At 41.0% G+C, this 26235-nt stretch overlaps 2 protein-coding genes and 1 pseudogene across 5 annotated transcripts in view; 2 read left to right on the plus strand and 1 right to left on the minus strand.

The window, feature by feature from the left end:
* Nucleotides 1–11551, plus strand: LOC116382308 (MAP kinase-activated protein kinase 2-like). Its single transcript, XM_031845262.1, has 10 exons — nucleotides 1–292; nucleotides 3934–4073; nucleotides 5049–5113; nucleotides 5576–5655; nucleotides 8502–8628; nucleotides 9399–9474; nucleotides 9587–9711; nucleotides 10159–10244; nucleotides 10350–10430; nucleotides 10684–11551. The coding sequence occupies exons 1-10, from the start codon at nucleotides 47–49 to the stop codon at nucleotides 10825–10827; spliced, it is 1170 nt and encodes a 389-aa protein (XP_031701122.1). The 5' UTR covers nucleotides 1–46; the 3' UTR covers nucleotides 10828–11551.
* Nucleotides 11552–13954: 2403 nt separating this feature from the next.
* Nucleotides 13955–17144, plus strand: LOC116382631 (fibromodulin-like; annotated as a pseudogene).
* Nucleotides 17145–18781: 1637 nt separating this feature from the next.
* Nucleotides 18782–26235, minus strand: part of csf1b (colony stimulating factor 1b (macrophage)) — a 13250-nt gene continuing 5796 nt past the window's right edge. For all 4 annotated transcript variants that reach the window (XM_031844310.1, XM_031844314.1, XM_031844311.1 and 1 more), the window contains 3 exons: nucleotides 19945–19988; nucleotides 19818–19852; nucleotides 18782–19696 (listed from right to left, as the gene is read on the minus strand). In XM_031844310.1, the coding sequence (XP_031700170.1) occupies nucleotides 19819–19852; nucleotides 19945–19988 (78 nt within the window). In that variant the 3' untranslated portion in view covers nucleotides 18782–19696; nucleotide 19818. The remainder of the gene's footprint in view (nucleotides 19697–19817; nucleotides 19853–19944; nucleotides 19989–26235) is intronic.

Consider the following 26235-nt stretch of genomic DNA (forward strand, 5'->3'; position numbering starts at 1 on the left):
TGTCGGAGCGGGTTGTTGCCACTCATATGTTGCCGATAGTTAAAGCATGTCGAATCAGCTCCAGCCGGCTCTCCCGAGCCAACAGCAGCAGCAGCAGCAGCAGCAGCAGCCCAAACTGATCTCCGCTCCTTTCCCACAGTGCTTTGTGAACCCGTTTAACAACCCTCTTCAGATCAGAAGGAATGTAATAACAGACGATTACAGTGTAACCAGCCAGGTGCTCGGGATGGGGATAAATGGCAGAGTGCTGGAAGTATTCCACAGAGAGAGTGGAGAAAAGTTTGCACTTAAGGTACTGTTATCTTAATCCTGTTAAATTAATTTTAAATTGATGGCTATAATAAGAGGACAATGCACGCTTTCTGAGCTCGTGTTTTTTTATTTTGTTATTGTGGCTATTTAATAAGAAATATGTAGTCCATTGACTTAGTCTAGAAGGAGAGTTTCGATACCATTATAATTGAATATTTGCTAGTCGCCTAAAGAAAGCAGAACATACCTGTATTCACTAGATAAACTCTTGTCTAGTCATAGTGATATATATATATTTAATATTGATCAGACGATAGATGTTGTTTTTGTTTGTGGCTCTCAGCATGTGTCAGAGGTGATGAGCTCATCTTTGACACTTGAACCAGTCTTATCACCTCAATGGCTATTGCACAGTCCGACACTAGAAAAGACTCCGTGCATGTCTTAATAACACAAAGTATTTCTGTATAATCATGTTCATGTTGCGTGTATTTGTTTTCATTTATTCCTTATATAGACAGATGAAGCTTCCAAGGGGATTTTTGGAGAACATTGTGCTACTTTTAGCGTTAAAGTCATAGCAAAGTAAAAATCCAGCAGTTTGCAATAGATCACACAGACTTGAATTTAATCTTCATTTACATTCTTTGGATTTACAAAACAGCATTGTGCACTCAATCAAATGAATATACCCTCGCATGCACGCATCATTTCCAGTGATTCCTGGGGCCTCTGTCTCTCCAGTTGCTTGTTATCTACACTTCCTCCGATCAGATCTTAACTTTTCCGAGTAAGCCGCTGAAACTTGTTTTTCATTATTAGTGCGTGGAGAACAGGATCAGAGCCTGGCCCATGATGACTGTCGTGCGATGAGGTTGTCTGTCCTCTTGTCACCTTCTCAGTCAAAGAAAGTGCAGTCAAGAAAAGTTTGCTCGGGATGTGTTATGTCAAGCGAGCTGAAAGTTTAACGGAACAGAACTTTTATCACTTTTCTCTCACACACACACTTGGTTCCTCTCCTCGGCTCGGTACGGACCATCTTCTAAATCTCAGTTTCAGCCCGCAGGGGGAGATCAATACATTATCGCACCGCATTCCTCTGGACGAAGGCAAAAAAGATGAAGCGCCTGTGAGTAATTGTATTTTGAATTTAGGAGAGTTCAAGAGGTTAGATGTGAGTTATAGATTTTTATGGGAACTTGTAATTTAAGGGCTTTGTACACAACAGATGGATTTGTGAGAGTCTAATTTATGTTCCAAAGTTTGTAAATTACATATAATGTCCAGCAGCTCTGGCCTCTCTGACCTACCATGTTGAGCTGTCTGTGTTTTGAAAGACGAGTGTTGACAGCCAGAAGGAGAGAGGGGAACATGCCTGTGTCTAAAAGTAGCCTCCTGCGAGAGGCCTGAGATGGCTGAGAGATGATGACGTCTGGTCATCATCTCCTTCTCAGTAGTGAAGGAGTTTTGAGAGTAAACAAGACGGAGAAACTAACGTACCAATCCTTTTCCTGACCTTTGTTTTTAACAAGTATGTGATTTTGAGATCACCCAAATATGGTCTTTTTATTGAAAAGAAAAATCACTTTTATTTAGTTCTAGCATGTTCGGACTGAAGACAATTACAGAGACCTTTATATTCCTTTAAGATGAAAGAGACGGGATTGGGAGCATCTCGATTCCCTCCCACCAAGGCGACGGCGAGCTGGCGGCACACAGCCGACGGTGCTAACAGCGCTAACAGCGCTAACAGTGCAAAGAACCGCGAGAGAACCGTGTTTATCTGACAGAACCGTGTTTATCTGACAGAACCGTGTTTATCTGAGTGGGAACCGGAGGATGGGTGCTGAGATTACCCTGAAGACGCCGTCGTTCGTGAGGACGTTATCAGCTGTAACCGCCATATGAGAGCAGTGCAGAGCAGCGACTGTGAGCAAAACAGTAAAGCAGGCTAACATGCACTCAAAGCATCGGTTTGTCTGTTCCGGGCTACTGTAGAAACATTGCGGCCGGCTCTGTGAAGAAGAATGGCTGCGGTCGAAAAGTCCAAAAATGACCTCCTAACGTCTATTCCTAACCACTTTTCCTTGACCTATGGAAAACATCATGGGGTCAAGGAAAGATTGAAGGAGAATTCGTCTCTACTTCCACTAAGCTACTTAATTATGATGCAACGGCGGATTTCACTGACGTAGTTCTGCCAATGAAACTACAACGAAGAAGGACTACGAAAAGCACAACTACAACATGTCATGATGTAATCTATTACTCACAAGCATTCAGGCTATATAAAGAGCTCCTCTTGTGAGAGGCTGCTTCCCTCGTGGTGTGAAGGACAGAAACCGGAGCTCCTTCCCTCCTGCTGCTGTCACACTTAACAATCAACGCTGCTGCAGTAGAAACAGACAATTCACTCTTGTACAACATCAATGAAACTGTAAAATATCAATATTTCCTTTGTGCAATAATGTAGATTCAACGGTTCGTTTATATTGAGCTTTTTAACAGTTTAATAATCTATCATAGGCTTAGCTTGTTTTGTTTTTTACGGATGGTTCTTGTTATTGAGAACGAGAATTTGTTCATTGACAGTTTGCTATATTTACTGTATATATATTTATATTTTTTTTACTCATTTGTTCAAAGTAAATATATACATATAGAATGAAACAAACGGATTGTCGCTGTCGATTCATATTCATCAACATGAATCCGATTACTTTTTGACTGTATGAGTATGATTGTTAGACCTGTAACATAAGCATATTGTTTGTTTTCAGGGACGGCCGAATGCTGCGTCACTTTAAATGTGCCGCCGCAAGGAATTATGGGGCGGAATTATCTACTTTCCTTTGGTAAAGGAAGGTCCAGTGTTTCCTATGCTAAAGGGGCTAATAAAGGAAGCATTGAAGCACCTTTCCTTTCGCATTTAGAGAATTCGAACAGCTCTGATCATGGCGGCCACTTGGACTCACTGTTCCTTTAAAGTAGACACACAAGAAGCGCCAGTGATCAAAGCATAAATTAAGTAGTTAAACATCCAGTTACAGGTGTCTTCCTACTCCGATTCTTTGGACATCGGTAAACCATCATCCTCTTAGATCCTCGCACTGACATGTCTCATGTCTGAGGTCTTGTGATAGCAGTGCATCTTGTGTGGGAGCATATCATCCTGATATACGTATGTGAGACAGAAAAAGACCACAGTAACTCAGACCGAGGACCTCTGAAAGAGTCCGTTACAGAAGATTGTGAAACTGACATCCTACAAATTTAAATCATGAAAATACCACAGAGGAATGCAGCTGAAATTCACAACACTTGTGAAAGAAGGAAATGCATCTTGTTATCAGTATTCTGTTGAGCCCAACGTATCATAAATACCCCTCTCACAGTTAATTGCCCTGACAGGTAATTGCCTTGAATGTATGCACTCTCTATTGGCACGGTTGGTAATCTTCTTCAAAGCGTCTCTATTTGCAACCGAGGCAAAGCCTTCCTGCAGTAACATTTATCTTCACAGGGGAAATGCCTGAGCCCTATAATTGCTTTTAAAAAACTACTTAGAATTGTATTTTTCCTTTTGCGAAATTCAAACCAAAACATGACCTTATTAAACCAAGAGCAGGTTCACGTGACTGTGTTTGAAAGTAACACGTCTTCCCGCTTCGTGTCTTTCAGATGCTGCAGGATTGTCCAGAGGCCAGACGGGAGGTGGAGCTCCACTGGAAGGTGTCACCTTGCCCCCACATTGTGCCCATCATCGATGTTTATGAGAATCTCTACCACGGCAGGAAGTGCCTCCTCATCATAATGGAGTGGTGTGTTCTCCTGCACGCGCACACACACACACACACACACACACACACACACACAAATCCAGAGCCAACACAGTATGTGTGGTCTTACAACATAGTTGCATAATGTAAGCTTCGTTAATCCGCACCAACTCACCAACTGAGGGGAGAAAGTTTCAAAACGCTTCAGGGTGCAAAGTAATGAAAAGCAGTCAGAGGCAGCTTTGTGTAAAACAAAACCACGCAGGTGTCCACTTGATCTACAGCCAACTCATATGTTACAAAATAAAATAAAATGCTCTCAAAGCTGGACAGGATGTGATTAATGTTGTGTCATAATTCAATCCTGACCCAGAACAACAGTGACTAATAATGACTGTGTGTTTAGTGAGGGATGTTTCCAGCTGTTTTACTCTACCTAAAGAATGAATTGGCAGTGTCTTGCTTTGACGAAAATAATTTCAGTGTAACAGCTTTTTTTTTTAAAGCTTAAAACATTTTATTTTTTTTGGCAAGTAAAGGATCATAAAACTAGGCAAAGTAACCCGCTCTAAAATGAAAATAACGTAAAATACGTAAGCGCCCGAGATCAGGCAAAGAATAAGGTGAATACAGTTTATCCCCCGACATACAAAATAACTTTTAATCATGCCGCCTTGGAGGAGGCAAAGCCATCTTGTGCAACCCTTGGTCCAGAGTATTTACTTTGGGAGTCTGTAACATCTCCAAGGTCCTCATCTTAACCTCCAGACACTGACAGCGACATAAAGCATTCCAAGTTTGAAGGACTTAAACAGGCCTCTAAGGTTGATCTCCATGAAAGCAACAATGATTTTTCATTCACAAGTTAGTAAAAATTTGCCTCTTGGACAGCCTTGTGGATCATTTGTGACCTTCTTGCAGGAGAAAGTATTTCATTGAGGAGTAAAAGAACTGACATGCCCCAATGCCTTTACCGATTTATTACACGATATTTATGTTTTGTTTTTGTTTTTTCAGTATGGATGGAGGTGAATTATTCTGTCACATTCAAGACAGAGGGAATCACGCATTTACAGAAAGAGGTAAAGAGATTATCATTTCTCAAGCAAGACCAAGTTACAATCCTTAAGATTTCTGACCTGGTTGGTACCAGTTGGTAACTGTGGTTTGATGCAACACGACCCAGGATTATTGGGGCAGTCAATACTTGACCTTTTTCCTTTCATGGCGTGTTTATTGGTGCACACAGTGTGAATACTTTTGCACCGAACAGCAACCAGTAAAAGGAGCCTTACTGAAGAGTGCAGCCTGTGACGGCTCACTGTGGCTTGCTATCAAAAAATATTATTTACAAAACATGTTAATGAGATTTGAACAATCAGCATCATCAGTGGCCAAATCTCAGGTGAACCAGGTACAAATCTAAAGGATTTTAACTTTGAACAATTACTAAATGTGCTGCTGAATGTAAAATTTAATCTGCATCTCTCTGTTTGTACTCCGGCGTGTCCATGTCATCTCTCTTCACTTCCCTTTTCACTCAGAGGCCTCTGACATCATGAAAAGTATAGGGGAAGCCATACATTTCTTGCATTCCATCAACATCGCCCACAGAGACATCAAGGTAATGTTAAAGTTGTGTATGTTAAAGACAACACTTGTAACATGAGATCACTCTTAACTCAATAAAAGCTGTGGGTTTGTTGTTATTGTGCTCTCATGCCACTGACAATTATGCATCCTGTCAAAGTATTTGATGATCAGCAGTGAGTAAATTCCTCTCGGCTGAAATAATCACACTAGACAGTCCTTAATGGAAAACCCACTATTGTTTCCATGAACAAGTCCAACAATGGAAGCTTTTCCTTCAACGATTTTTCTTTATTTGGTCACTGAGCTCCATTTCTACTTTTTATTTTCTGCTGTACACTCTTAGAAATAAAGGTGATAAGGGTTCTCCGGCTTGTCATCATAGGAGAATCATTTTTGGTTCCTGGTTGGACCTTTTTATAAAGGTTCCACCTGGAACCCGTTTAGAGGGTTGTACCTAGAATTCAACATGAAGGATTATACCTAGAACTATCTTTGAAAGTTTCCACCCAGAACCTCCAATGAGAGGTGCTGTCTATGGCGTAATGGTTCCATCTAGAACTCTCTGGAGGTTCTATCATTTCCACCTTTTAACGGCTAACCAGGGGTTTTCTACCTCCAAGGGTTTCATCTAGAACCCACACAGAGGGTTCTATCGAGAGCCTTTTCTATTTCAAGGGTTTAATCTACAACCCACCCTATGATTCTCTCGGGATCATTGTATGTTCCAAGGGTTTCATCTCGAACTTGCCCAAAAAGTTCTATCGGGATCATTGTATGTTCCAAGGGTTCCATCTAGACCCTTTTATATTCCAAGGGCTGATGTGGAACCCGTAGTCTCAAAGAACGCATGAAAACTACTTTGCTCAAAAAAAGGTTCTTCTGCAGCAAATGGTTCTGGGTAGAAATTCAGCCCTTCAGCAAGAACCGGTTTGGAACCCTTATTTCTGAGAGTGTAGCATAAAGGCACATAACAAGTGCAGTTTTACAAAACAGAACCGTATATAGTGTTTATGATCTTGGGACCTATTAGGCCTATTGTTACATACGTAATTGGACATGATATATTTCATTAATTAGATTAATAACTGAAGAACACATTGATAGTGAGAGTCCAGCATGCATCCTCTTCTCACTCCTGCATAATTTGCCTAAAACGCCTATCAACCGCGTGCCCAAAGTAAACTGACAGCTCTTATTGAACCATTGGCAGTACATGTATGGTTTTAGTCTTTATTGAACGGCAACACTCTGAAGTTTCTTCATAATCAGTCAGAATCACTGTAAGTGCTACTAGCATTGAGCTAATGCGTTTTCAGCACAGTGAAAGAGAAGCATTTTACTTCCGCCTAGATTTGTTTTGGCCAACAGATGATGGCAGCAGCTATCTATGGCTGGGACTTACAGGCTTGAAAAGACTCTCATTCGACAGCCAACAGTCATGACGCCTAGTATAAGTTAAAATTTGATAACAATACGACAGAAAGTTTATATTTTACACGTGGTTTACTAAGAGTGCGGCTGCATAAAAACGCATTTGGAGGCTCGCATCACCACGTCAAAATTGGAGGATCGCGTCACCACGCATATACTACGATAAATTACATGTCCGAAATTCGAACTACAGTTTATTTATGTTAATATATGGTTCGCTATATCATATCAACTTTCACAGATTCTTGAAAATTCTCATGAACCAGACTTTAGTCTTCACACTCTGTCCCAGGAACTTGACTCATGGTTTCCAGTTCAGGTTAGAAAACTTTCCCAGCATTCAATCTGATAAATCTGCATATCCCTGGCTTCGTAATTTCATTGGCTATGTGGAGCCTGAGTTTGAACAGGATCTGTTGCGATTGGCTCGAGCTATACCCAAAGAAGAGAGGCGGGCATTGTCTTTCAAAGCGGACTCTCATTGGCTGTTCCAGACTGTGGCCGGGCTATAGAAGCTCCTATTGGGTCAAATGAGGTGTCAATCTAACCGGCGGAATGTAGGCTCCATTTTGTGATGAAAATCTCCGCTCTGTTGACACGGAACGTGAAGTTATTCCGAAATATGATCGCGAGTTATCATATCTGCTGGCTAATTTGAAATGATGCAACAGCCCCCCGTGGGTCTTTATGGACGTACTAATGTGTTTTGGACTAAATCTTTTACTGGATTCGATCGAGTGGACCCTTAGCCACCTAGCAAGACCGTTTTTGCTGGACTAGCATGCATGAGGGGGACGTTATGGATCATAATCGGTGAGTCACGGCGATATTTTATCGGCTATTTTTGGAGTGCTTGTTTGACAGAGACGTTAACTGTCCCTGCTGTTGTTATTGTATCTTGAAATGGTTTGCATAAATCGAATTACAAGAACCGTAGCTTTCTAATGAGATATCACATTAATACTCATCGTTACAGGGCAGTTGTGTGCATAACACAAATATGCAGTTATCACTCTGACGGCCCGCAGGAGGTTTGCCTCTTGAGTGGAGTCACCAGATGAGATATTGAAAATGTCTTATGTGTTAAATTAAGAGAGTCAGGAACCACGAGACAGAGAAGGGAATAACATGCTACAGAGCACCCTGGACAGACTGAACTGCAGACTTGATAGTTCAAAGTTTTGCCTGGTTTTGCCACCAGAAAAGCTGCAAAATGAGAGAAATGAGAATATTTGCAGCATCTTTAATATCCGACCTCCTCGGCTTCAATGGGCTTCTGTGCCTGTTTCTTTATCGGAGATTAAAGACAAAACTGAACATTTTAAACTTAATTTGTGGTAACGTTTGTTACCATGAAAGACATGGAGACATGTGCATTTAAATTAGCTATTTATCGTATTTCTATTTTCCTTTGTTTGTGGTTGATGACCATGTATTCTCTTTCAGCCAGAGAACCTGCTGTACACCTCCAAAAGGCCAGATGCTCTCCTCAAGCTGACGGACTTTGGGTTTGCCAAAGAAATCACCACCTTAAACTCTTTAGCGACACCTTGTTTTACCCCCTACTATGTTGGTAAGACGCCACATGTGACATGTGAAAGTTACGTCATCAGGTTAAAGATACACTTCAGGAATTTTTGTTTTATTGTCAAAAAGGAGTTAAGTGTTATAAATATCTAGGAAACATTTAACTCACATGACTTATCAGCTGTTTCTGCTGTCTGCGTCTTCCTGGATGTATATTTATATCGTCTTTGTCTGCAGACAACATGAAACATGGCCAATAGCTGACATGAAAGAACAATGTAAACCAACTGAAACAAATACCTGAAGACCTCTCTCCATTCTTCTCTTGTAGATGGTTAGTCGGCCAAGACGACTTGTTTTGTTTCCGGTTCCCAACCTCTACTTCTTCTTCTACTCTGTTTACTGTCGGATTACATGCGTAATGCAAACTATTTAAAGTTTGATTTGCTCCCAACCAGTTGATAGAAAGCGCCTAGTTCCCATTTCTTTTCATGCAACATTTCAAAAGTTCCCATGAAATTCACTCGAATGGAAAAAGCGCTATTGATCTGTGTGAGTTCCTGTGAGATGATGCCTCCCCTGATGTAACAGCCTCTTTGTGGAGTGTTTTCCCCTCGGGGGGGGAATTTAATGGTTTGCTTCTTTTGGAAAATGGGCAGGACTCGTGCGAGTAATGAGAAGTTACATCCCGTGAACTGGTTGTAAAAACACTGAATACACCGCGTTTATGACGTGGTTTTGATTGTAGAAAGGCATTAAATGTGAAACAGAAGCGATTCCTCGACATTGAAAGCATTTCTCTTGACACTGTGGCAGCTCCAGAAGTTCTTGGTCCAGAGAAGTACGACAGATCCTGTGACATGTGGTCCCTGGGCGTCATCATGTATATTCTGTGAGTCAAATCATTGTGAAGTTTTTTTGCATCATGCAATCAGACATTGTTCACTTTGAGGCTTCGAGAAATGATTGTTGCTTCTAATTATATTCTTCTCTGTTATACACAGACTTTGTGGATATCCTCCCTTTTTCTCACACCATGGTCTGGCAATATCCCCAGGAATGAAAAGACGGATCCGTAACGGACAATATGATTTCCCCAACGCAGAGTGGTGCGATGTGTCTGAGGAAGGTGAGAGAGGCGAATGTGTCATGCTCAATGCTCCTTCCCTTTCTGTTTCACTCTCCATGCATTCTCGTCTACTTGAATTAAGCATTTCCCCTGCGAAGACGCGCCATACTTTCCCTTTTTTTAGCATTTACAAGCACTCTACCCTTTTCCAAAAGTGGTAAAACCATTTTTAATATGGGGATAAACAGTATGAACAGAAAGCTTTCAGTTACTCACGTCACAACAAATCCAGAAGCACAGCGGCAGAGCAATAATAGTTAATAGTTAATAATAGATTTTATGAATTATACAGTACATTGCAAAGGCATTCAGATTAATTTAGTTTGACGTTCATGTAAATGATGTCATAGGAATGGAGGCTTTGGAGAATTGGTCACACATAATTGCAGTTACTGCATGACATATTAGTGAGATGATGATGATGATGATGATGATTTCCTGTTTCAGCCAAACATCTAATCTGTCACTTACTGAAAACCGAGCCCACCCAGAGAATGAACATCACCGACTTCATAAACCATCCCTGGATCAATGTGAGCGGCCGCCCGGAAGCTTGAATCTGTTTGAGCAACTGCTGCTTTTGAGAGATGTTTTGTGGGATTTGATGGACACTCATTCATGTTCTCTCACCAATGCAGCAGTCTGTGGAGGTCCCACAGACGCCTCTTCACACCAGCCGCGTGCTGCAGGAGGAGCAAGAGGTCTGGGAGAAGGTTAAGGTAAGTGTCGGTGCTGCTTCTTTAAATGCACAGAATCGGCTCCTGGTTGATTTTCATCTATTGCAGAATCAGGAGTGGGTTTGCGGGTGAATGTTTGATAGTATTGTTTATTTTTAAATATTCCGTGATAATATTTTATGATCGTTTCCGTCGCCACACAATGGAATCCATACAGTTTTAACTTAAAACTGGATGTGCGGCTTTTGTTCTATGCTGTGTTTGATAAAAGTGATATTGTTATTGTGATTATCAGGAGGAAATGACAAACGCCTTGCAAACGATGAGAGTGGACTATGAGCAAATAAAAATCAAAACCATCGATGACTCAACTAATCCTCTACTGTTGAAGAGAAGAAAGAAAAGTAAAAACGCTGCCACACAACTTCCAGGCTTGTGAAGTACAGCCTGTGTAAGAGGTATTCAGTTTCACACAGACACATGCACAACAATTAGTTGGGAAAAAAGCTTTCAAGGCGAACTTTAGGGATGTTTTGCATTGTCAAGTGGCTCTAATACCTTTATAGTATATTTTGAACGGTTTTAATTTATTTCTGTTTACCTTAAATTATGTTATTTTAAAACTTATAAAGCATCGATAAGCGTTTTTAGAAATGTGCTTTAAGGACTTTCTATGCATTGAAAAGTATTCTGTGTGTGCATCAATGCATATTCATAAATCCTCTCAAAGAGGAAACAGAAATCTGCTGTATTTTTATTAGTTTAAGGTTCATGTTTGGCATCAACTGACGTGTTTTCTGCCTCTTGTGTTTTTCTGCTCTCAGCGTAAGAAACCGTTGAGAATGACTTGTTTTGCCTCGAGGGCGTTGTTAAGATAGTTTGCTCGCATTGATTCATTTTGTCAATTGAATGACTATTACCAGAAACCACATCTTGTGTTTGTGATGCTAGTATTTCTAATTGTGGGTGTGCAGTATCTAAAACGTATTGACCATATGTAGCGCTTATCAAGCTTGCTGTGCTCATGAGACAGAAACTGAGTCTTGTAGCTTGTTTAGCATTAAAGCAGTAACTTAAATAAATAAAAGTGGACAGTAGACTTTTAGAGGACGACAAGAGGTGGAAAATGTCACTATTGTCTGTCTTTTGCTCTGGATTAAATCTTTTGATATTCTCTGTGGTTTTGCGTGTTGTTTGACCAGTTAGCAGTTCACTGTTGGCATGAAGTCAAATAAATGTCCAGCAGCTCAATTAAAGGAAGTTTTTTCTGGCATGTAAATGCAAATCAAATCAAATTACAGCAAAATTTCAGAGAGAAGACTCGGATATTCTCTGAGATTTAAGTGTTATACTCACAAAATTTACAGGAACAAAACTTGTATTTTTTCTGAGATTATAAAGTGAAGAGATTAAAGACACAAATTTATGTGAAAAAGAAACTCATCGCAAGGTTGAATCAACCTCATTGCAACACAGACGCCTCTGTTAAAACACTGGTAATGTAAGTTCTTGAGTGCAAAATCTCTTAATTATATTAGTACATATTTATGTTAATAAAAGAACGCAGAAAGCATCTTAAAATTGATAAAAATGTTACCATGCTCTTGTTGTGATGACGTGAAGTGACACGCTTGATATGAAGCAAGCTTTATGGCAGTCCATCCAACTGTTTATGAAGAAATATATATATATATATATTATGCATGAATATTTATTTTGGTCAATACAGCTGACTGTGGCATAACACATATTTATTTTCTCTCCTTTTTTGCCATGTTGTTTTTTCCTCATTTATTTTGGAAAGTGGTCCTTGGAAATTTTTTGACCAATCCGAGAAGTGAGCCTCAAGTTACAAAAGGTAGAGAACCGCTGCCTTAATTATGTTAAGCCCCAGTATTTTCCTGAAGATGGATACGTGCTCTTTGATCTTTTCATTTTTAAAGAATTCCCAAGCAACAAATACCCAAATACTTTTTAAAGCATCATATATTTTTATGAATACAGTCAACTCCATTTATAGTTTTCCAAGAAATCCATTCTTCTGGTTCTGGTTTTACCTTACGCTACAACCCACAACAGCAGAATTCCTCTGGGTTAAACGTTTATTGTCTGTAGTCATATAATTGGGATTATGTAGGCTTTTGAGGCTTTAGTTGGATCCGTGAATATATGACACCCACACCGAATGTTTTGAATTAAACATGTTGCTTCAATTATAAGACAATATTTCCAGCTTTTGCATCCTGTTTTCATTCAGACTGTCTTTGTGGTGCACTCATAGAGACACACACACACGCACGCACGCACACACACACACACACACACAGACTGAACGCAAAGCTGTCCTGTCAGAAAAACGATATTTGTGCCTGTGGATAATAGGGAGATTTAAACATTGTTTGATCTTAACTGAATGATACATCTGACTTTAAAGGGACATTGTTTTCCTGGAAACATTTTCATTTCTCTTCTGATTACTGCTACTTCGGATACATTTGTGAGGAAGGATACAGTACCACAGAAGGGCATGTCTGGCTTCTTAAATATAGGATCATGTAAGATCGGGAAACAAAATTGCATCTACTGGTTTGATTAAGGGTAGTTTTTGGTCAAAGAGTGTTGTGCTGTAACTGAAATCCTGCCAAGGCCTTTGTGCAAAACAGTGCCATCTGGGTATCCTCAGGTCCACTCATGTAATTATTTAGTGATTAAGGTCAATCACGTGATGACAGAAAGTTGTAATGAACGACTATTTTCAAATCAGAGGGGAAGGACATCTCTCTGCAGGCGCCAGCAAAAAAACATACCTTTACTTTCTGCACAGTTAGAACACTGTAATTATCAAAAGTATAGTGAGTACCAGGACAAGAGGCAGAAGGAAAAATATGTTTACGGAGGATGATTGTGGACAAGTGACGGAGCTTGTCATACTTTGTTCATGTTCAAACATCCAGTGAATAATGAACAAAAGCATGCTGCAACTTCAGAGTCAGGTTTTAACTAAGCGGAATTGTTTTATATGAGAAGAAACGTAGAGCCAGTTACAGTGTCTGGTTCGTTAAATTGCCTATACCATAAGCCCCCCCCCCCCCCACCCTCTCCATAACCTCCACGCTGCTGCAATAAACAGCAAGCCACACTTAAGAGTGGCTGTCGTAATGATAAGGCATGACAAGGTGAGGGAAAACAAGGCCGTTAAAAAGGAGATGTCTGCACTGGTTTACAGATGGGATTGATATTGTTATGGCTGGAGGTGATATGTTGCAGTGCAGGTTTTCCATGAATGTACAGTATGTCGTCTAATGAGAGTGGTGTCTGAGGCCGGGGCTGCAGCTACGTAGAGAAGGGTGGGGGGGGGGCGGTATTTATTCTATACCAGCAACATATTCCACTCAGTCGGAGAAAAACACAGGCGACGTGAGGAAGGGAGGAGGCATCGCGTCTGACCAACCAACCAGTAGGTATATTGTACCTGCTGTACATTTAAAAAGTGGAGCAGAGAGAAGTAGATCCGTCTTAAATGAGCATAATTCAGTATTAGTACTTTTACTTTTTCTGCAGGCATCATGTGGACCGTGATGTTCCTCCTCGCTATGGGAGTAGTGGATCTGAGCATCAGCCAGCATTACAGCCAGCTCCAGTGGCTGTCCCATCTGCGTGGGCGGCTGCAGCACACCGGCTGGCGGGCCGAGGATGTGGATTGCCCCCTGGAGTGCGATTGCCCCTCAAGCTTCCCTACGGCTATGTACTGTCACATGGCATCCAGGATGGGGTGTTTGACAACGCCACCAACTTAGTCTGGGTCGTGCTGTTTCACAACCAGCTGAACTCAGACAAGATCAGCGAGAGCGTCTTTAGCAAGCTCAAGCACCTGGACCGGCTCCTCTTGGATCACAATGAGCTCACACGTGTGCTCCCCAACTTGCCGAAGTCCATCACAGACCTGCGACTTGGGCACAACAACATCTCGAAAGTCCTCTCCAACTCGTTCGAGGGGATGGTCAACCTCGCCACCCTTCAGCTCCGAGCAAATGTCCTAGAGGACGTTGGAGGTGTGTTCAAGGACCTGAAGTCTCTGACCCTGCTAGATTTGAAGAAAAACCGGCTGAGGGAAATCCCTGGCAACCTCCCTGAGAGTCTGCAGCAGCTCTACCTGGAGTTTAACAACATAGAGAGTGTGCCGACGGGCTTTCTCACCATGAATCCCAATCTGCAGTTTGTCCGCTTGGCTCATAACAAGCTGACAGATAAAGGACTTCCATTCAATGTCTTCAACATCAGCACGCTGGTTGAGCTTGACCTTTCTTTCAATAAACTGGAGAAGATCCCCGTTGTCAAGTAGGAACCTGGAGAACCTTTATTTACATGCCAATAAGATCAAAGGTATGGACACTTCTCTGTTACTATGAAATGTAATATAAAGGTAAAGTAGTGATCCTAAATGTATTCAAGGATTTAATGTTGCTTGTGTGGGTTTGAATTGTTCAGACATGCAACAGTTCACCCACGTTGTTTCTAGATGTGTTATTTATTACATGGAAGCTCAACATTCTAACACGTAATAACATATTTTCTGTAGTTCTTGGAGAGTTTGGTTTGTTGCACCGCGCCCAACGATAGTTAAATGAACTGATTTTAATTTAAAAAGCTATCTAAATGTGTTCAAGAATTCACATTGACAAAAAGCGTAAAAATAAACGTCACATCATCAGGTAGAGGCCAGGTGTCAATCTCCGGTTCTGCAAAGTGAAGCCAATGCTAAAAATGCCTTAAAGCTGCATTCTCTCTAGTGTCCATCAGGGGGCGACTCCTCTGGTTGTATAGAAGTCTATGAGAAAATGACTCTACTTCTCTCTTGATTTATTACCTCAGTAAACATTGTAAACATGAGTTTATGGTCTCAATCTCTAGTTTCAAGTCTTCTTCAATACAGCATGATGTTCATTTAGTACATTATGTTTTTTTCCTAATTTATTTGGGAAGGTGACCAATAGAATTCTTTATACAATCAGAACAGGGCCTAAAGCAGGGCTAAGACTATGGGAGCTTTTGTGGCAATTTAACCCCGATTCACCCTCCGCGACAATTGGAGGGGAATTCCGGTCCAGGGTCTCGGTCGGTATCAATATTTAGCCCAAATTATCAGGTAATGTGTGGGGGTAACAGATCCAGTCTTAAACCTCCCTAGCCTCATCGGGCCCCCCAATAGTAACAAACATGTTTGATATTTCGGAGTTAAAATCTGGATGATAACATCAGTAATTCCCAAGCGGTACCATAATAGCCAGTGAAAGAGCAACGGTAAAAGATCTAGCCCTTGGGGCTAATGTTAGCTAGCATACTGCTGTTGACAGACATTGAAACAGACAGTTAAAATCTCTACTACGCTGTACACTGCATCTCTGGCCTTAATCAAGAAATTCCAATTGGGCCGTAGCCACCCGCAAAGACGCTAAAAGATAAAGGACTTACATTTCTAAGAACAGAAAACAAAGCAGTAGTTTCAACGCTCTCATATCAGCTCCTCGTATTCACCAATCCTTCTACAGCAGGTCTCTTCCGGATGACGTCATCACGCACACCAAACACTGCACCATCAGCCCACTTGTTCAAGGGACAACTCACCCATATCCTCGAGCTCAAAGACCGCTGTGATGGGCCGACCGATTCTCTCACAGAATACGTTCCTTTGAGTTGATGCATGTTAACCGGGCGGCAACCTGCGGTTTTATAAAGTGAAGCCAATGCGGACGTGCTTGAAGTTATTGTTGATACATGTCCTTCAAGTTTTCAGAATTGTGTGCATAGTTCAGTTTTTGTGTGTATATGCAATGAAGAAAAACATTGAATACAGCATGTTTTTCCCCCCAGGAATGTCACCACAAACACCTTCTTCACAATACTGCAAATATATAAAGATTTATTTAAATGTAATTCTTCAAGATTGCCACTTTAACTGAAAAAAGTTGAGAACCCCTGGCCTAAATTATGTTATGTTATGTTATCTGTATTGTATTTGTGTACATACATTCAAATATTTGAAAAAATCACCACTCTCAGAAAACACACAAATATGTTTTAAGGTAGCACATTTTTTTGGTTACAGTCCACATCATCTGTATAGTGAAATCCATTCTTAAAAAGGAACAAAGACGTCTTTATTTCTCAAGGGAACTTAGGAAGAACAAAAATCCCAGCAAAGTGCCCTGACTGGAAACATTACAAACTGGCATGAGATGTGCACGGCATAGGACAGGAGGGCTTACAGGGGATTAAAACTGTCCAGCACATCAAAGGTACCCATCTACTGAGTATCAGGGATATTGGTGACAAGAGGTGCCTGCGCAGAGCCGAACGGATATTAAAAGAAAATACCCACCCATTCACAGTTAGTCACTGTCTTGCAAGAGACGCAGAAATATCACCCTTCACAGCAGCTTCTTTCCTCAAGCTGGGAAACTCTTAAATCCATAGATTTGTTTGTGTGTTTTTCTTGTGTTGCAATGAAAATAAATGAAACCTTGAACCTATACAAAAAGGTTGAGAACCACCGGACTTGAGCATGTAGCCTCCCTTAATAGTTCTCTCCTCTCGTGCCTTTCAGAGTTCTCCCTGAGCAGCTTCTGCGGTCCAGTCGACATGACAAACTTCTCCAGGCTGAGAATGCTGCGTTTGGAATCCAATGAGATCAGTGCCAAAGACATTCCTGCCGAGGCTGCCTACTGTTTGCGGCGTGTTGCGTTTATTGATGTGTAGCGCTGCTTGCTCTGTCTCGCACTCTCTCAACTCACGCAGGGTGTTGCTCCATCTGAAACACCCCCCCCGTTGCTATATTTACCATACATTATGTCATAGTCCACTCCGTCAAAACACGTTTGAGATAACGTGTAGTGAAACTGTTGTGAGAGCTACTATTGTTATTCAGAATGATTAAACAGTTCCAGTATTAGTCAACAAATACCCGAGCTGTATAATCACGTATCCAGATGACCAATGGGAAAGGGCTTAATCCTTTTTACATTGCCGTTGTAGTATCCTGGCAAGAATAAAACTACGCATAAATATGATTTAAACGGTGCAAACAAGGTCTGCTTGCGCCCTGTCTGGCAAAATATGACCTGTATAAAACTTCCTGCCATCAGTGTGAGAGTCAGTCTTTGCTTCCACCATGTGGCACAAAAGTGATAAAACAGCAGGTTGAGCAGCACTGATTTTCATTACAGTGTTGATATTTGGCCACACCATCATATCATCACTAACTGAACTGTTACATTTATACAATGTTTTTCCATCAACATTTAAAGTTGTGTGATCAAGTGTTTACAAAAAGGTGAAAAACATGTATTCCTCCTCAAATGAGCCTCTGAATTACATAAGGTAATCATATAAGATAATCATACAGTATATTGGTCTCAAGACTGTAATAACTATCTAAGAACTGTATTTGTTTGAGCCAACGTGTACTGCTCTGTTTATCAAAGACAAATATGAACATGACAGTCAGTCAGCTGACGTCAGGATTGGGATGTGAAAGCTATGAATCATACATTTTTGTCATCTTTGTATCTTTTACTACATCTGAGAAAAAATGAATTAATCCGTTTCCAGAGTTATTTGTGCCCCTAACGTTTGTCAGTTATATACTTTCTGAAGCAACAACATGTTCTGTTGTCTCTAATTTGAAGGTGAAAGAAGGAGATTGGGTGAGAGAAGAAGGGAAGAAGGGCGGCAGCCCTCTTGACGAACCGGTCTAAGGCAGTTCCTTCTTTGTTATTGTTGAAGACAACTTGCACAGCTCATCTTGCACAGCTGCTTTTAATCCTCTGCAGAAAGGCACCTAATCTCATTACAGAAATATTTTTCTTGTTTTGTGCAGAAGTAAAGTCTTTGATTGTGAAATGGAGCACTGCCAACGCAACAGTGATTTGCACACTAATAAGTGGTGGCGTGTGAAATAAAATGATTTATAGATGATTATTTAACAACAAGCGGTTCTGCACTGGTTGTTGGGGAGAGCGGTGTTGCTGTTTTCTCACTCCTTCACTTCCTACACAGACTCTCTGAAAACAAAACAGAGGCCAGCACTCACGCACTCGTGGGATTCTTTCGACAGGATTAACGGATGTGGTTCTCCACTCATGCGCTTCAGAGGATGGGGAGTTGTCCAACTCTTGTCAAACTCAAGATGTTATGCAATTTACTATTCTAACCCCTGCTGTCTCAAATAGCTGCGTCTATTGCACTCACTTGATGTTAAACTAAATACATAATACATTTACATAATGCATAACATGAAAAAATTGCAATTTTATAATTCCTGTTTAAGTTTTGACCAATTTGCATTTAAAAGGACAGTTAAATTATAATTCCTGTTAATTTTAAAGATCTCTCACCAAGTTCTTTGTGCAATTTGTTATTCTAACAATAAATAACGGTATTATCCTGTTATTTGCCACGACCATGAGGTATGTGCAGCATGCATACGAGTAGGTCTTACTGCGTTATTCCCACCAGCTCTTGTTGCGACGCCCTGTGCAGTTACGACACATCCTTCGACCGGTGTGTATGTATCGGTGTAGAATCTCTGTAAAAACAGCTCCGAGTGTTTTAGCATCAACACAATATTCTCCAGAGTTCATGTTCTGAAACAATACTGTTTTGTTGTTATTGGTCATAACTTTCAGAAGTTGGCGCATGAAGACCGCATGGAGACAGCAGGAAAAGACATTTTGAAAGAGTTTTGACTCATAAAGTGTTAAGTCAAACAGGATGTGGGCAATTAGGGAGCCCAATTCCTTTAACGAGGTCGGATCTGCTCTTTAGATGTAACCTCATTGTGCTCGTATATGAATGTACCGGTAGCTGGAAAGCTGGAGAGAGATTTATATTTTGGATTTGATATCGATGGAAGCTTTATTATCAATACAGTGGTTGAATAGAGTCAAACTAATAAATAACTTGTGGAAATGTTTGGCAAACAACATAACAAACAGTTGGTTAAGTGGTAGCAAATGGACACACACGGTTCAACATACATAACTAGTGTAAAAATATAACACTTTTTTTTAGTGGAAAAGATATCTGCAATACATAACGCACAAACATCATATACATACCATATTATTCAGAATGAGGCCCATCTTTGCTCTCAGTCAAAGCTTCTGATTAAAACAGTGAGCGTGGTACATTACAAAAAAACAACACAGATATGAAAACTTGTTCACGATGGAAAGAATGTGCAGCTTGTCGAGGGCTCCGTCTGCTGCTGTGGCGATGTGCTCTCTGCGGCCCGCGGAGCGACAGAATTACTGAAAATACAAAGAGTGTGACGATGGATGTGCACTGCAGTCACTGACGTTGACACAGTTGTTAATCATGTGCCAGCTCCAGCTGCTGTAGCTCTTTGATATAAGTGGGAAAGATACTCACATTATTGTGGCTCCATCTCTATATCCTGTTGGTCTCTGTGTGGGTCCAGATGGCGAAGGAATGCATTAGGATGACGTCAATGAACATGGAAAGACTGATCATTTTGAACTGAATGAGTTGTTCTTACCTTGAGTTCGTATATGATCTTGATCTGTGAGGGTTGTGAGTTATCTGTTTTGGAAAGGAAATACTTTCGTAAAACAAGTATTCACTAAATACATTTCTTGGAACTAAATATTTTGAAATAAAATATTTTGCCAACAAAAAGCTAGAGTTCTGACTTATGACTGGGTTGTGTGTGAAGATTGAGACGTAATAAACTGTATTTTGGCTGAAATTTGTCACAGTTGGAACATGCTGAGAACACAAAATGACAGGGCGATGCTGCTGGAAGTAGAAACACTTTTATGGGTGGTTCAATATTTCATTATCCACCAAGCAAGGCTGTTATTATTGAAATCCACTGATGAGATTCCAAGCACAGTGTTATTCTCCTTCACTGAGGAAACAATATATTTTTAGACACCTTTAAAGTTTGCAGCAGCTGAGCTCTTCACAGTCAATGAATGAAAGTTTTGGGTTATGTGTCACTTTAAAGTCCTTCGCAAGCACATGCTTATGTTACCGCCCCCCCCTGCAGACAAAGCAAACAGAACCTCTTCTCCTGGATGGTAACGCAACGTACATCACGGCTCACTTTCTAGAAAAGTTCTAGTCTTTTGTATTTTCAGTGTCACATTTTATGATTTATTTTGATATTTAAAAAAAAACGTCTTTATTAGATTTTCATTGTTAAAAGCAAATATACAATAAATACAAAGGTCACCAGGATTTACTGCCCCCCCCCCCCCCCCCCCGCCCCCCCATCTCAACCTCTGGCTTAGAGGTTGAGATATTATTAATATGGAAATATTAATAATAGGGGAGTACAATATAAATATCAAGAAAAAAGAGTTGCAAAGGCACTTATATATATACAATAATCAGTGTATAAAATAAATATAGGATTGAAATGAAGCAAAAATAAATAATAATGACAGAAAGGTAAAATAAAAAAGAGAGAAATAAATGTAAACGTTATCTGGACGGTTTTCAATTCTCAATGCTGGGAAACTGCACTAGTGATGGGAATTCCAGATGTTTTGAGTATTAAAAAGAGACATATGTTTGGCTCCTATTGTGACCTTAAAGCAATTATAGGTGTCCTTCCAGTGAAGCTTTGATTTTAGCACTACCACATTGCCCTGAAGGTGGGCATGTGGACAGAGCTTGCATGTGACACAGAAAGTGTACAGCCAAGCTGTAAACTCTCACAGCTGTCACTCATCTTGTTTCAACTTATACAAGTGTTTGACCGTCTTTGCAGTGATACGTTAAACTAAATGGAGTACTTGACTTGGGCAGATTTGTTTTCACACATCCATCCGTTATCTGGAACCGCTGGGCTCTGCTAACCGGAGCTGATCCCAGCTGACATTGGGCGAGAGGCAGGATACCGGCGTTTAGATCACCAGACTATCTCAGGGCTGTAAGCTGTTCACAATCACACCTTCAGTCAAGTTAGAGTCAACAATTAACCTGAGCGGCGTGTCTTTAAACCCACGCTGACACGGGGAGAACACGCAAACTCCAAGCCGGCGTTAACCCTCCTGCTGAGGTTAGGGTGCAAACCACTGTGCTCCCATTGGAATTAATCGCCGTGATGTCAAACATTGGTTTGTGGACTACGGTTTTGAAGCTTCAGGTGCAGCACTTTGGCCGTTGCTATATTGCTTTTTTGCAACCAGAAGTGACACGAGAGGGTGGAGCTAAGTACAACCGGAAGCTGAATAATGTCATTTCAGCATTGGCGTCACTGTCCAGACCCCGAGGTTGCCCCTTACTTTTTGCAAGTATCCTGGGAAAACATAATAGACCAGCTGTAAACTGTGATCACACAGCTGATTCAGCTGAGAACCATTATACCAGCTAATAAAGTTAACGTAGCATATCTCCAAACCCAGGCTTCTTAAATAAATACAACTGACTCAAACATGAGGATAGTTGTTTCATACCCAATAGTCTCAAACAGAAATGCATCTGTCTCAAGTGATGGGTCATTGCCGATGCTGTCCACTTCCTCATGCAGCATTTTAAGCCCTTGCATCCATCTGTTCTCAACACTGAACACACGGGTGATGTTAATTAAAGTCAGAGAGGGTTCAGCGCTTCAAGCTTAGGATTTAAGTGGCACCTGGCAGGGCAACAGATACCCACGCACTGTGGTGAACAGCAGGCGAGAGAGGACATGAAGTGAGCGGCAACAGGAGAAGACAATGGCTAGCAGACGAAGACAAAGGTTCCACAAGTGGAGAGTTAAAAAATACATCAAGCCCTTTATTGCAAAAGGCCCATTTTACAGCAGCCACTTTGACACGCCACAGCAGAGTGAACATAACTGATCAAAGTAATTATGATCCCATTCTATTTAGTTTGACACATAAATGCTGTTGTTTCCATTCAACCAAACTGCACTAAAGGCGTTTTCTCCTGCATTACGTTCGCAGTTTGAAACATGTGGTTAACTTTGTTAAATTTAAACAAAACAGAACAAAACCTACGAAACTACTTGGTTAGGTCCAATCGATGAAACAAAACAAACATGCAAAAAATGTACTCGGTTATATTTTGCCAACAAAAGTATTTGGTTCACTCGAGACTCAAAAAACAGTCTCCTGGGTGAAAGTCTTGTGCTTTTTTAACCAATCACCTCTCAGACCTCTTCCCTACATGGACTTCCGTGGACTCATTTTCGGCAGAAATGTGTACGGTTTAGTGGCATCTAGTGGTGTGGCCGCAGATTGCAACCAACTGAACACCCCTCCGCTCATCCTTCCCTTTCCAAGCGTGTAGAGAACTACGGTGGCCTTGAAGTAACAAAAAAAGTCCCTCGCTACAGCCAGTGTTTGGTTTGTCCAATCTGGGCTACTGTAGAAACATGGTGGTGCAACATGACTGACTCCGCGAGGAGCACCGGCTCCAGATATAAAGATGATTACACACTAATGAAAACCCTGAACCCTCAAGGACTTACTTACGTCACCTGGTAAGTGGTTGGGTGTGAGAGACTGTGAGGGCTTGAAATGGTGTAAATAGGAATGGGACAGCACTTTGCTGCAACATATCAAGTTAGTATGACGACAAAAAATAATTTTATACTTTTTCCCCCGTGATTTTAAAGTCTTCAGGCTCTTTCCTCACAAGATGAGAAGTAACTTCATATAATCTATTTACTCATTTTTGTCAAAACAGCTTCAATGACTAAATCAAGTGTTTGATGAATAAATAAATAAATATCTTCTGATTTCAAGGTTTTTTTTGCTCCATCTTTAACCCTTAATGTTTCTGAGTAAATCTAATACTCCAGTCTGAACACACGTGTGCCATCCTCTTTGTTTACCATTTTTTTTCGTCTCCATGCGTCCACATGGTTACCCAGTGTTTAACATCCCATTGCAATGATTTGTGGGTAATTCCATTAGGCTAAGTCAGCATCTAATGCTGATTTACAGAGCGTGTTCATAAAGGGCTCAAAAGGTCTGCCAGAGAGCCCTCAAACACTCGATGATTTGACAGTGGGACAGAAATAAACCCTCACAGACTTTGTGGGAGTGCGCCTCAAAGTCCGTGAGTCCGTCAGGGTGGAGATCGGGATTGGGCCTATGTTCCATTTCTTAATCCTACACACTGCTCCTTTAAAGTGTATATTTGTGTTTAATCAAAAGCAAATGCAATGCATGACAAAATACGTTTTCCTTGAAAAACATATGGGAAGGTCATTTTTAGAAGACAGAGCAAGTCACAGCCGTTCCAGTGAGCCCTGGTCCGTGAAAAGGGCCTATTTGTCAAAGTCTGGCTTCACGCCCTCTGACTAAAGGGAAGATTGGATTATGTTGCATCTTGTCTAGATCTGTAGAGGATTTTGGGATTTTTGTTTCATGTCATTCATTCCGGTTCAGTGTTTTCCTGATTTTGTTCTGTGAGTTCGCTCTTTGTGTGTCGATTGTCTGCCCCCCCCCGCTATGATTACTTTCACCTGTGTCATCTCTTGTCAGCCCTGCAGACGCCTCACCGCCTGCTCACCTGTTCCCACTTCCCCACTCAGTCAGTCCCTATTCATAGCTTTTCTGTTCCTTTGTTTTTTGTCGGTTTATCTTTCCTGTTACGTGGAGTTCAGTTTGCTTGTGGCCTACACCCGCCCGTATACCTGCCTGCTTTTGGACAAGTTCTTCTAAAAGGAACTCATTTACTGTGCACATATGCCTGCCTGGTCTGCATTTGGGTCCTTCCCCCGCTGCCTGCAATGTCTGTGCATTCACTACCAGCTATTGCATCATCTCTCCTACTGCTGCGTGTATTATGTCAGATGTGAATGTATCTCTTCCCCCTTCCTCGTGTAATTTAATAAACTGCAGAGTTTGCGGAGTCTATTTTTGGAGCCATATGTTTGTCATTAATTCACCAAAAAGAAAGTGTCTCATCAAACCTTCCCTACAGTTCTGGTGTAATGTGAATTGAAATCCACCATAAGCCACTGGTGCCTTCCTGTGTGCAGTTTGCATGTTCTTGCAGGTACTGCAGTTATATCCCACACCACAACACATGCATGTTAGCCAGTAGCAATTACAAAAGAATTAAAAATGAGTCCGCAAGCTGTGGCTGCCCATTGCTTATATATATATATCTGGTCCAGAAGCAGATTTTGCCACACGGATCAATACAATATAGGTTATTTAACTTTCAAAGTAAACAAAGAAAGAGAGACACAATATCGTCTCCCACCTAAACTCCCTGTCTCTCATAATAAAAATCATCATTACCTCGGCCTTCGATTTAAACTTCAAACGTCACATCAAATCAATCACTTAGTCTGCTTGCTACCATCTAAAGAAATATTGCAGGAGCAAGAGGAATAATGTGCAAGCAAGATGTAGAAAAGCTTACCCACGCCCATTATCTCCAGTAGATTTGGATGATTGCAATGGTCTGTTCACATCAATAAAAACTCTAAGTAACTCCTATTTATTCTGAACGCCGCTGCCAGAATTCTGACGAAAACCAGAAAAAGAATACGACCACATTACACCAGTTCTACAATCCTTTCACTGGCTACCAGCCACTCCCATAATTTACTTTATCTTGCAGCTTGTTTATAGATCCCTCTGTGTCTCTGGGCCCAAATACATCTATGATCACGCTCGTGCCTGTGAGCCCCCTAGAACTCTTAGGACATTTAAGCCTATAGCCTTCTGGTTGTCACAAGAGTTGGACCAAAACACGGCGAAGCAGCATTCTGTTATCACAGACCTGGAATAACGGATCTGACCAAGAACGGCTTCACTTTGGAATGTTGTTTCCTCTGGAGACTAGGAATTGTTTCTCTCATGCTTCTGAACGCTTAGCTAAATCCAGTAGTATCCCTGACTTATTTTCCACTCCACTGATGCATATCATCGTGGCTCAATAACTCAGTGTGTGTTAGGTGTGTGTGCGTGGTCAGGGTGTGGTTGAAGAGGAGAGAGAAGGGCCGCTCAGGGCAGACAGGTGTTTTCCGATTGGTGCAGAGGGAAAGATTGGCAGTGACAGTAACAGTAAGTGCACAGTGTAAGTTAAAGGTTTTTACCATGAATAAACACTGCAAACATTCTCCTAAAAAACAAAGAGGTTCCTGACACTTGCTCCCCAGCTGCTGGGCACAGTGCCTCTTTACTGGGCATCTACCTCGCGTATTGTCAAACAAAATTGACGTGTAAATAAAAGCGTTTGTTTTTTTTATTAACCATAAAATTGCGGGTTGTATTTATTCAATCAAACATTACAGCAGTGGTCGTTGCAGACACACCTGGTGTAGTTAAAATTTTGTTCTAGTATAATTAATTGTGCATCTATGTGAGTATTTTCTGTGTTCTTGTGTCTTTTCATTTTCACTGCATTAGTTTACTTTTAAATATTTGTGTACTTTTGCACTTTTAAAATTGTAAGTCTTTAGCCTTTGCTGTATTGTATGACCCTGTAAAGCACATTAAACTGCCCTGGTGTATTACATGGGCTATAGAAATGAAGTTGCCTTGCCTCGCTCCATTTTACTATTATTTGAAACAGATGCCAAAAAGGCCTGAAGAGGAAAAAGAGCATAAATGCACTCATTTCTACATGCATACTTGTTTGCACATGCTGCTGCAGAATAGCAGCCCTCCTCTCAGTAGGTTCAGTCTCCACCTAACTTTGTTGTGGTTAGTATTTACCAGCCAGGAGGGAGGGCTGGTCCTCTGTAATGACTAAACCATTCCCAGATTCTCAGATCGTATGACTTCTTTACAGCTTGTGAGGAGCTACAGTGGGTACGGAAAGTATTCAGACCCCTTTAAATTTTTCACTC

This window comes from Anarrhichthys ocellatus, unplaced genomic scaffold (assembly GCF_004355925.1).
Source record: "Anarrhichthys ocellatus isolate YVR2014 unplaced genomic scaffold, GSC_Weel_1.0 scaffold5, whole genome shotgun sequence".
Classification (NCBI taxonomy): domain Eukaryota; kingdom Metazoa; phylum Chordata; class Actinopteri; order Perciformes; family Anarhichadidae; genus Anarrhichthys; species Anarrhichthys ocellatus.

What these genes read in the sequence shown, in the direction of transcription:
- LOC116382308 (XM_031845262.1), top strand. Translation starts at nt 47, where the DNA reads ATGTCGAATCAGCTCCAGCCGGCTCTCCCGAGCCAACAGCAGCAGCAG. An exon ending in CTCCTCATCATAATGGAGTG is followed by an intron (nt 4,074 to 5,048) that starts GTGTGTTCTCCT and finishes TTGTTTTTTCAG; the next exon opens with TATGGATGGAGGTGAATTAT. An exon ending in TCGCCCACAGAGACATCAAG is followed by an intron (nt 5,656 to 8,501) that starts GTAATGTTAAAG and finishes ATTCTCTTTCAG; the next exon opens with CCAGAGAACCTGCTGTACAC.